Below are 12,125 nucleotides of genomic sequence, written 5' to 3'. Positions count from 1 at the left end.
ACCAAATTATACAAACCTCATATAAAATTGATCGCCCTTAAAAACGGGCTTAAAGGAAAGAGTGCCTATAGATATATGGTTAAAGATTATATTTTTAAGTCATGGGATCGTAAACATAGTCCCATAAATATGTTTAAGAGACAGAGAAAGCCTAATTATACACTGTTTGCTATACATCTAATCCAAACAGGAGCTAGAAAACATATAATTAACGTTAACACTTAATTTCTTCATTCCATCATCTAATGCTGCTCCATTTATGCAAGTATATCATCATCATCATCATCATCCCCTTCAACTTTTTTGTACACAAAACGCTTAGCAACCCACACATAAACACACAAATTCAAGGCACTCAACCCAGCCAGCACCCAGTAGAAGCCATCAAGGTGCGCGCGGTTGAGATTGTCACCAAGCCATTCTTCGCCAAAGCTGGAGCTCATCACCTGCACGATCGATATAACAGCGCTGCTTACGAAGCTCCCGACGCCGACAACAGTAACGTACGCCGCTGCTCCTAAGCTTCTCATCGACTCCGGCATCTGATCGTAGAACAACTCCTGGAGCCCAATAAATGTGAAGACGTCGGACAACCCGCAGAAGATGTATTGTGGAAGCAGCCACCACACGCTCATCGGAACGGTCGCTTTTGGGTTGTCTAGGAGGTTGTGTTCTTTAGCCACACCGACCCTTTTGGCCTCTACTAAAGCTGACACAGCCATATTTATCAATGACAAGAACAAACCAATTCCTATCCTTTGCAGCAACGTTATTCCTGTTAAGAATATAAATGGGTTTAAATTCATCATTTTTTATAAGATCAAGTTTTTGAAATAAGCGGTAATTTAATATGACATCAAAGTCGAGGTCCTAATCAATTCGAAGTTCAAACTTTGTATCCGTTGATTCAACCTCTATTTCAGTTAAATATTACATGCGACGTTAGGCCTGTTTATTAGAGCATTAGCAGCAGTTTTCCTTAAATGTTTTTAAAATTTAGTGAACCAAACTAGTTTTTGTTTCCCTATTCAAATATACTTCACAAAATAGTGTCCCTTATTATTTCTCTATACTATTTAAATATTCTTTCAAATCAATGTTAAAGAAAAAAGAGAGAAAACAAAAACAAACAAAAACAAACAAACAAACAAACAAAACAAAATAAGGATAAGGGCAGCTAAAAAGTTAAGGGAATATGCTAATAGTACTCTTAAGGGGAGTAAAAAAGTTAAGGGAATATATATGCAGATGAGAGTGTTAAAATATAAATTAATTAAATTTATCACTTCTTATAAACTTTAACTTTTAAAATAAGTGGTGATTTAACCATACCCGACAGGTGTCCGGTGAATCTTCTAGTTATCGGGACAAAGATTCGGTCGTAGATTGGAATGGCGATCATGACGGTGAGGCCGAGAAGGGCTTGGAGCGATGCTGCGGGAAGCTGGAAGCGCCCGACTGATCGGATCATTGTGCTGCCTTGCTTGGTGAAGTAGGTTTGGAAATTGGTTGCCACCACGGCAAACATTAAGGAGCACAGCCATACGGGGATGAGGCAGAGGACGAGCTTCACTTCTTCCACTTGATTTTGTGAGCATAGCCTCCATGGATTTCTGCTTTGACTTGATGCATCAATGTTGTCAATGATCGTTGCCTTGTCCAAAAATCTGCAGTTTTCATATTGTAAAGATAAAGCCATTGGAGACATATATCACACATAATTATAGCTAGTAAGAATTAAGAACAACTTTTGATATGGAAGACGTGCCAATTAAAATTAGTAAAAAAGTTATCATGGAGAAATAACTTTTGAAGAATTATAATTTTTCACTCTCATTTTATATTGGCTAATATGACGTTTAATAAAAATTTGGAAAAACTTCACTTTAAACTCTTAACATGCTGTGCGTTTTGAGAATACCTCAAAAATTCAAAAACTCTCAATTTACACCCTTAAACTTTCAATTTCAATTAATTTACCTCCCTCAGTTAGTTTTAGCCATTAATTTTTAACGAACATGCCTAAAAAAATCAAATTACCCTTTAATTTTTTTTTTAATTTGAAATTTTATAAAAAAGTCAAGGGTATAAATGTCATTTTTTTCAAAATTTGACAAAGTGCGTAAATTAATTGAAATTGAAAGTTCAAAAAATTAAATTGAAAAATTTTTAAATTTTAAGTGGTATTTCCAAAACGAGAAGTATAATGTGAAGTTTCGCTAAAAGTTTTAAATATATTAACTAAATAATATTTGACATTGACATGTTATGGGCATGAGAACCTACACCGTGCTACAATAAAGATGATATTAAATATGGAGGATCAAATGTGGGTCCCAGTTCATAGGACCCACATGAACCCAATAATGAATCAAATAAGTCAGGCTGAGATCAGGTCCCCATTTGAAACAGTGCAGTGATTATCATTGACACGAACCTCAACTGATCGGTGTGGGCCAAAGTCCTACTCTTGGGTTGACCATCCTCGTGGACCCCAATTCTCACGTCTCCACAACAAACGCCCCAAACGCGGCCCGTCTCATCCACGCGCCACTTGCGTGCCGCTGCTGCAACAACCTGCGCCACCGAAGTGAAGGGGCTCCCGAAAGGACCCTGCTTCTTGTACCTCTTAATTCCTAGCAGAAATATTGCCAACGACGCTGCCAAAGCTGTTGCCAGGACTCCGAAGCCTGCCGCCCAACTGATATTATCCTATATATATACAATATAACAAAATCTAGTAACTAGAGCAAAAAAAAAAAATCCAAGATATATATATATATATGTGTGTGTGTGTTGGGATTGAACCAGAAATTTTCATCGAGGCAGAGTATAGGGGTATATATATATATATATATATGGGAGTTAATTAATTTTGTACATATACCTCAATGTATACTACTGCTAGAGTGGAAGAAGTGGCACCGACCATTATCCCGGAGTACCACCAGTTGAAGAAGGAGCTCTTTGCCTTCTTTTCCTCCGGCAAGTTCTCGTTGAACTGATCCGCCGCAAAGGTTTGCACGCATGGCTTGTGTCCGCCTTCGCCGACCGCTATTATGTAAAGCGCTACGAAAAATATTGCTTTCCGATCGTGCAAAGGTAACACCGAAACCGATAATGTTAACAACACAAATCCCTGCCCCATAATAAAACCCATATAATTAATAACATTAGAATAAAAAATTTCTTCAAATTATATATGCAAATCGAACACGTATAATTTACAAAATGCGCACACAATTTAAGCAGTTAATATGAGAGCCGAGCTAGAAGAGTACATACACATGTAACATGTTGTAGTTTACAAAGTTTATTATAAGATGGATTGATTATTAATTAAACACATGTAAACCATGCAGCTAGCCCGCTGCTTTTGATGTTTTACTATTATACGTATACTTGTTGATTAATCAATGAAGACGTGTATGGTGGTAAATTTCAAACATCTTTTAACCTCTTTTTTTCTTCTAGCAAGTTATAAGATGAATCATAGCATCCATCGACCGAGTGAAGACACCTGTAGAAAAACAAAAAACAAAAAACAAAAAACAGAAGAAAAACACAAATAATCACTCTTTTCTATGTGGATCTAAAAATTGACTGGATTTTTTGTATGCAATAGCCAAGAGTCAGCACCGACTTCATGCAACCCCACGAGCCTCATGATTAGGCACGGCAACTCGAGAGATAGGTATATATCTCGATCGAGTTTTTTCAAACAGTGTACTGAAAGTGTAAGAGATTTGATTAATGTAAAAATAAATAAATAAAATTATTTTGTAAGGTTATTTTATTTGAATAGTAATAAAAAGTTATTGATGTAATGTAAAAAATAAGAACATTATAGTTGATTTTGAGAGGAATAATTGAGTTTTTTTTAGTCCTTTGCCAGACACTGTCTATAAGATAAAATTATTTATTCTAGATGTCCCATGTTGGATTTAGGTCATATTAAATAATAAATATAAAAGTATTTATTAAATGAGTTTAACTTAATAATTTTATCTTTGATTTATGTCGAATTTACAAATCGTGTAAAAAACGTGTCAAGCATTCTGGTTTACCACGTTCTAAAGGTATCGTCGTTACGAGCGTTTTGAGTTTACAAGTTGAGATAGTTTTAGGTATATATGTTGATGCATATATTGCTGCAGTTTACAAGTGGTTGAGCGCCTGCGAAGAAGAAGAAGAGCGGGAAATGCCATGGAATATCAAAGATGGAAGAGGTTATACCGTGCAGTAAATGATGGAGGCGACAAGGATGGTCCTGAACCGGCCGAGAAAGGAGTCGGCGGCGAAGGCTCCAAGTACCGGGAAGAGATAAGATACGCCGACCCAAGTGTTCACAATCTTCACCGCCGTCGAGGTCGGCTCGTGGAGGTCATCCGTGAGGTACGTGATGAGGTTGCTCGCCAACCCACAGAAAGCAAATCTCTCCGCCACTTCAACGACTGCAAACATATTATAATAAAACCAAGCAAACAAATTAGTTTGTATAAAATAAAAGAAAGTTTGGCGGCCGGAAATTACTTACAGATGATGAAAATGGCGGCGTTCCATCCGCCTGTGGAAGGTTTTCGTTGGGTGAAGCACTCCTTGCTATTTTCAAGACTGCCCTCATCAATCATTTTCTGCTGGGTGCTGCGAGCTAGCTACTTGAGAATGGTAGGTGCAAAATAATGGACTTTGGTTTGATGAAAACGTTTGAAAACTCTTGAGCTTTTGGGTCCTTTTTATAGCTAAAATTCTCTCCATGGGCATCTACGTACTTTAACTTTTCTTTTTAAAATAAGTAAAATAGAGATAAATTATTATTATTATTTTTTTTTTTATTGCATTTAATATTACATCATTTAGCAACATATTCACCTTGCAACATATATAGCTTAAACTTATAAAATTTAATCTAAACGTTAATTATTTTTTTAGTACTTAAGTTTTCACTTTTTTTATTTTTTCCCACCTATAGGTTTCAAGTCGTATCACAAATGGCATATAACTTACAGATAAATATCAATTTTGTACCCCCGTCACCATTCTATTAGCCAAACTAACAAATTGCCATGAGAATGGTTTTGACCCGTCTTGAAGTGACTTGGCCACCCCCAAACTAACAGATGGACCTTAGGAGTGGTTCGGCCATAACCAAAAAGGGATGGCCGAACCACCCCTAGACCAGTCGCATGGAGTGTTCAAAAGTTCAAAACCACCTCCATTACAGTCAATTAGTTTAGCTGACGTGACAAAGGTATTAAATCGATGTTTACTCACAAGTCATGTATCATCTATAATACAAATTGCAACTTGATGAAAAAAAAAAAAAAAAAAAAGTGAAAACCTAGATACTAAAAAAAGTAATAACCCAATGTCTTTAACATAGCTCTACTTTAGCATATATAAATGTATTATATCCGACCAACAAATTAATATCTATAAATTAGCACTACTTCATCATGAAATTATAGGATATTTTGAGAAATTATTTTATAGTCTACATTAAATTCTACAACATCTAAAACTAAATATATAAATATTTTTTAAATAACATAACATTATATTATATACAAGTATTAAATATTATAAAATTTAATATAGTTTCACTCCCCCCCCTGCGTTTCACTTTGAATAGAGACCGTCCGTTCCCTCCTCCTCCTCCATCAGCACACCAAAAAAAATAAAAGGTGATACTTTTATGAGTGCTTAGGAAAGAGGGCATACTTTATCATCCATGGCCAACAGAAGCATTTTACTTTTATTCTACACGCAATTCAAAGCATGCAGTAGATCTTTGTATAAAATCTTACTAATTTCCACGATTTTTCTTTTAAGAATTTCAGTCAAAAAGGTGGCCTCACCAGAATATTCTTCCATGTTTATGAACAAATATTTATGAGTAGTAATATGTTGGTAGAGAGTCAAAGTTTTGAATTTAAACTTTATTTATATTATTTGTTTGGAATTTTAATTAAATGTTCTACTTAATTGTCTCACTTATCAAGAGATGAAAGAATAATTAACTATTTTCTATCAATTTAAATTTCTAAGATAAATGATAACTCAACTCATAATCATGCAATATATTCACAAACTTGATTCACATATGAGCACAATTTTCTTCTGAGTTAATGAAGTTAAAGAGTCGAATATAACAAATAGATCAACACAAAAGAGATCATGACAATTTTTTTTTTTTTTATGATAACTTAAAATCATTGCTGGTAGAGTTTACTTGACATGGTTCATGCGGGTAATTAATGGAATCCCAACTCTTATAGAAGATTTTGCATTATTTTGATAAGTAAACAAATCAAAATGATTACCCCCAATGATGTAACACTTTTGCAATCATACTCTTAAAGTTTTAAAAAGTTGCAATATCATATTTTCATCTTTACAAATTTTGCAATATCACTCTTACCGATAAGGTTTAATCTTAAATTAGACAATAAACTGATGAAATGTCTCTCATATAACTATAAAACTTTAGTAAACAGGTGTTTTCGAACTTGTTTTAAGGAATAAATGAGTAATGCTATGAATCGGGGTAAAATCTGGGATAAATTGGAATTTTTTTTGATTCATTGCATTCATCGGCACCTATAAACATTAATATTCCCTCAATTATATTAATTTTTTAATGCACTGAAAAAAAAAAAATCTGGATTGATCCCGGATTTTACTCTGGTTCCTAGCATTACTCTGTTTTAGGAGGAATTTTTTGTGTGATGTGACATAAAAGTAATTAAAATGAGTTTTGAATTTTTTTTGTAAGTATTTTGTGAAGAAAGTTATTTGTTAATGGTTTAATTTTTTTTTTTTTTTTTAATAGGAAAACTATAAGTCACTTTTTTGAATAACGATTTATGATTATAGTCTGTTTGAATTTACGGTTTCAAAACTTACTATTTAAACAATAGTGATTTCAAAACATGTGATTTGAAAACTCGATTTTCAAAATGCAATTAAGCGTTTAATAAAATAATTTAAAGTTATTTTTTAAAATGAACTCATTGCCTTTAACTTGAAAACGCAAATTTATTTACGATTTTAAAACACATTCATAAACAATACACTTTTTAGCGGGTGATATCGACAAGAGATTTTACATGCCAAACGGAATCTAAAGACCTTTTAAAATAATCATTCCTCCCAAAAAGCTCTTTAAATAGTACGTAGGTTTCTTTCATATCAGCAGTGGTTTTGTACCTAACTTTGCAGTAACAAACAAAAACTCTGGTTAATGCCATGCTCACTCTCAATCGATGTGGTTCGCTCATTTATGCTTCCAACCAGCTTTTTCTCTTTAAATTGATTGAAATTTGAAGCATCTGATCTCACTCAATCAAGCATTCAAGCTGGTTCACTCATTTTTCTTTCTTCACATCTTGTCTACAGAGAGTTGTTGTTTGAATTAAACTTTTCTGTTTATATACAAAATGACAAAAAAATTATTAAAGATGATTCTTGTTTCTTATTTCCATTTCAACACACAAAGCTAGCAGAAGAAGGAAAAGTGGGATGGTAAAGTGAGGCAAATTGCACCACAAATTTCTTTCTTGTTTTGTAGGGTATTTTTCTTCATCTACTTTATATTATTTTCAGTCATTTTCTCCAAAAATGGAATATATTTTTTAAGTTGGCATTTGTTTCTTGAAAATAAAATTCATGAAAGAAAATTCTCATCTATGAAAGAATTAATATTAATTATTTAATTAATCTTCTAATCCTCTCGGTCACATGCCCTCGGTTGAACTCTTTCTTAAGAATTAGAGAAACCAATCAAGTGAATATTTAATTCAAATAAGAGGTGAACAAATGAAACAATATTCGAACTTATTACTGGACCCCATTTAAATTATTCTTTAGTTAAAATTGCTTAATTGGGAAAAAAAAATATTTTTATAGGGAACAATATAATAGAGAAGGGTGGGTTTATATTGTTTGAATGTGGATGAATTAACTATGCTCTAGCTCAGAACAAATAAATAAATAAAAATAAAATAAAAGAAACAAGCTATATTATGTGGTTTAAAAGGTATGACACTTGGGGCTACAAAGTCCACTCTTTCACCACGAAACAATGTGAACCCACAGAAAATAATTTCTCCGGGTTAGAGAAACCAGATGGAGTTAGCATTGGGAAAATTTTTGACCTCATATTTTTTTAAAAAATAAAATAAAAGAAAAAAAAAAAGTATTTTGACCTCATATTTACTCCAACGATAAACAATTTTCGGCTGAAAAATATTAGACTTACAATTTTTTTTTTCTTTTATAATTTATTATACATGTCAATATGTGATTGAAGAGAGTTAAAAAAAATTAATCACGTTCCGAAGCGTATCAATAAATTATAAAAGAATCGTAAGTTTAACATTACTATTTTATGGTTTGACTTATGTCCAATTTCAATTAGAATAAAACCCGTGTTTTTATTTTTTGGGTCAGAAGAATCAAACCCATTTAGAATTGGTTTTTTTTCTGAACCATTGGTTTGCCATTAGTTGTCATGGCATAAATCTAGAGATAGAAAGAAGGAAATTGGAGGTGAGTTGCTCCCTTTAACTTCTAATCAATATAATCCTCTTAATTAGTTGCAAGTTGCAAAGCTAATTCCACATATATCTCTCTCAATTAACACAGAAAAAGCACCAAAATCAAAACATGCCATTGTGGTACAAATTTACAATGCCAATCCATACTGCCTTACCAACCCTCCTCCAACTTTTCAACTAATTTGTAAAATATTTATTATGCCCATTGCATCAAATAAAAAATTCGGAAAAAAAAAAACACCAAGAGAAGACCTAAGGTTTTGCCATGAGTTGTGGGTCTTCACGGCCATAAAAGTTTTTTTTCATTTTTTTAATTGGTGAGCATAATTGTATTTTCATACATTTGATAAAGGGTATAATAAACATTTTACATAGCGTGTAGGTCACATAATGCATTTTTTGTCTCTGAGTTAAAAGAAAAATGCTAACAGAGAGGACAAAGTAAACGTTTTTACTAATTTGACAGAGTCAATTACAACTTTTTAATGTTTAGGAGTCCTTCCCACTAATTCATTGGCCGGCCACTCAGCCACTCCATATTTTTTAATAATTATTTTTATTTTTTATTATTTAATTTTATATTTATTTTTTAAAAGATAATAACATTTTATTATTTTATATTGAGTGAGACACGTAGCAAAATAGTGACTATTTGATGAAAATGAATGATTATGATTTCAAAAAAAATTGGTGGGCAACTTTCCCGCTTCTACCAGGAATCTCAATCAACTTTTAACCGTTTTGAATTTTGAAATGATCACTAGTGAATTTTGATCAACCCTTTTCTTATCCAATTCCTATGCCACCTAACTCATATAACAGTTTTCGTTAGCGATTGAATCAGTCTTTATTAAAAAAAAAAAACAAAATTCAAACATATGAAAGTGAAATGTGAAATGAGTATTTAAAATCATTCTTTTCATGGTGCCAACAACAAAAATTGGTTCAATTGTTTTATATTATGTTGCATATTCAAGTTCCATGGTGTAACAACATCCACATTCGGTCTTTCAAACACTTTCTTTCTTCTCTCAAACATTACTCACACCCCTAACTGATGGTGGAAAATGTTTGACATCCCTGCTCCCTCACAAGTGTATTACTAAGTGTGTATGAGAAGTCCCAAGCCACCATCACCAAGGCAAACACCAAAATTCTCCGTAGAGAGGAACGACAGATAAAGGTTCATATATATGTTACCTCTTGCAGAACTCAGATACATATCGAGATCCGTTGTAAAGAACGAACCACATCAACACGACCACCAGAGTGTCTGGCAACATTTAGGAAAGCACAAGTGCAACATCACACCAACACACGAAAAGGGTTGAAGACGATGGGAATGAAAACCAATGAATGTAGTTCCCCGACGTCCTAATGCAACATAAAGGAAGCACTGGATAGCGAGGAGAACAAGTATCTTGGGCTTCACTTCAACACAGCCTCACACAAACAAAAGTTAGTGCAAGCCTAAGAAAACAAAGGATTTGAAGCCCTACAAATCACAAAACAAAAAGATAAATTGGGAGTACTAATATGAAACTCAGTCCCTTAGATGTTCTTAAAATTGCGATCATTGCCGCAAATCATTACAGGTCTGTAAAAGGCTCATCACCGTTGCAACATATGGTACTCCCATCTATATATCACCCACAAACGAGAAATGAATTATAAAAAATATAGTTGTTCAAGTGTTCTTCCAAAGCAAGAGGAAAATGCGAGGAAGAAATTTGAATATTAAACAACACACTCACTTTTGCTTCAAGGGAACGAGTCATATGGGCATTGATCGAATCCTCACTGACCAGATGATGAAGCCTTTCGGTAAACAAGTAAAACTAAAACATGAGATAGATTAAGTTGTGGTTTTTGAAAATTTTGGGATATAAAGGGAGAGAGATCTGAAGGCCAGCTGGGGCTGGAGAAGAAAATCACAGGGAAAGAACAATGAAGACGCAGCTAGCTGGAGGCTGTTGTGCTTAGGTTAGAACTTAGACGCGAGAGATTTATAGTATTTAGGAAATTAGGGTTTTCCTTAGGTTAGCCGGGCGGGGCAGGTAGCCAGGTACCCGGGAAAAAAATTGTTATAACCCACAACCCATTCCTCCCGTATTTGAAAAAAACCCGTACCCGGGAAAATAACATAAAACCCCAAGAGAGCACTAAAATGACATAAAGAATTTTATAAAAAATTATTATTATTATTATTTTAAATCAATCACGTTCCAAAACGTATCAATAAATTATAAAAGAATCGTAGGTTTAACATTACTCCTTTATGATTTGACTTATGCACAATTTCAATTAGGATCAAACCGTTTTTTTTTTTTGGTCAGAAGAATCAAACCCGTTTAGAATTGAGACATGTGTTCAATAACATAACATATGGAACACATATTTCAATTTCAACGGGACCCAAACCAAATCCACAATTTTTTATATGATTACCTAAGGTTTAGGTTGGACAAATTACTACTCATTATTATTCGAACAAAAAAGAGAGAGAAATGGAAGTCTAGAGTTAGTAGTTTCTCGTATAATTGACATGAACAATTCTACATTCTTACGAGACACATAACCATTTTATAAATTGAATTGAACAAATTTTATCGACCCAATTTTATTTTTATTTTTTATTTTTAAAAAAAAAAGGTTTGTCATTTAAAAAACCACTTTGTGCTTCTTTATAATCCAACAAAGTGACCCTACAAACCACATTGAAAGACTCCAATCTGCCCACATATCGATGAGCAACCACGTACAAGGTACAAGGATCCTATGTATCACACAATATGCTTTATTTTACTATGCCATATGGAATCACCTATGTTTTGGTACAGGGTAAGCATGAGAAGTCTATGTCTAATTAGCAAATTTTATTCCATCATGGCCATCTATTAACCATGATCAACAAAATTTTAATCATGACGATATAAACTTCAACCTTTCATTCCATGACCAATCTGCCCATGCTAGCTAGTCTCCAAAAACCTCAAATCTTGTAACTTTTCAGTAAGAAAAAAAAAAGGGGGGGGGGGGGTTCAATTACAATTTCAAACTCCAATTTTTTAATTATTAACTAGTATAATTCAATTACATGATGTGCATATTATGGGAATATTCATATTTTTCATAATATTTCTTGGCAGATTATGAGGAATAGCTTTAGATGACACTTGACATAACATCCCAGCCTTTTTCTCTTAAAAACTCTTAGGAGTGTCTGTTTAAGGTTGTATTTATGCTGGTAAATCAGGGGCCCATTGGGCTTTGTATTTGTGCTTTTGAGTATATGTCTTAGCTTATTATGTTTTCTTGCATGCCCAAACTTCACACCATTTTAGCTTCTCTTATCATGGGGTGTGATGCTTACTAATGGTGGACCTAAACCTCTAAAGTTGAACTACTCCAAAATTTATTGTATTCTCTCTCTCTCTTGCTTTTATTATTCTTTTCTAGGTTTCTATTGCTGCCTCGTTGAGACCCGATCTACAATTTGACATTGATATGGTGTTTTTACGATCGCGCATGTGCTTCCACATGTTGCTTGAATCCACTAACGTTTTC

At 33.6% G+C, this 12,125-nt stretch overlaps 1 protein-coding gene and 2 non-coding genes across 3 annotated transcripts; all 3 read right to left on the bottom strand.

Moving 5' to 3' along the window:
• Positions 1-67: 67 nt before the first annotated feature.
• Positions 68-4,692, bottom strand: LOC132167149 (protein NRT1/ PTR FAMILY 5.4-like). The gene is made up of 6 exons (XM_059578049.1): positions 4,538-4,692; positions 4,237-4,454; positions 2,888-3,139; positions 2,438-2,712; positions 1,333-1,667; positions 68-775 (listed from the first exon to the last, which is right to left on the bottom strand). The coding sequence occupies exons 1-6, from the start codon at positions 4,629-4,631 to the stop codon at positions 258-260; spliced, it is 1,692 nt and encodes a 563-aa protein (XP_059434032.1). The 5' UTR covers positions 4,632-4,692; the 3' UTR covers positions 68-257.
• Positions 4,693-9,912: 5,220 nt separating this feature from the next.
• On the bottom strand, positions 9,913-10,055 carry LOC132168351 (small nucleolar RNA snoR136). The gene has a single exon (XR_009438865.1). It is a non-coding gene; the product is annotated as a small nucleolar RNA snoR136 (small nucleolar RNA).
• A 40-nt stretch (positions 10,056-10,095) lies between these two features.
• On the bottom strand, positions 10,096-10,180 carry LOC132168283 (small nucleolar RNA SNORD25). Its single transcript, XR_009438801.1, has one exon. It is a non-coding gene; the product is annotated as a small nucleolar RNA SNORD25 (small nucleolar RNA).
• Positions 10,181-12,125: the final 1,945 nt, after the last annotated feature.

The sequence above is a fragment of the Corylus avellana genome, chromosome ca1 (assembly GCF_901000735.1).
Source record: "Corylus avellana chromosome ca1, CavTom2PMs-1.0".
Classification (NCBI taxonomy): domain Eukaryota; kingdom Viridiplantae; phylum Streptophyta; class Magnoliopsida; order Fagales; family Betulaceae; genus Corylus; species Corylus avellana.
Note: the sequence above shows the minus strand (reverse complement) of the source record. Positions and strands in the feature narration are given on the sequence as shown.

Bases quoted from the DNA above. Each gene is read 5' to 3' on its own strand.
- LOC132167149 (XM_059578049.1), bottom strand. From the start codon at position 4,631: ATGATTGATGAGGGCAGTCTTGAAAATAGCAAGGAGTGCTTCACCCAA. The intron at 1,668-2,437 runs GTTCGTGTCAAT...TGAAAACTGCAG, and splicing joins GCCCACACCGATCAGTTGAG to ATTTTTGGACAAGGCAACGA. The intron at 776-1,332 runs GTATGGTTAAAT...TATTCTTAACAG, and splicing joins ATTCACCGGACACCTGTCGG to GAATAACGTTGCTGCAAAGG.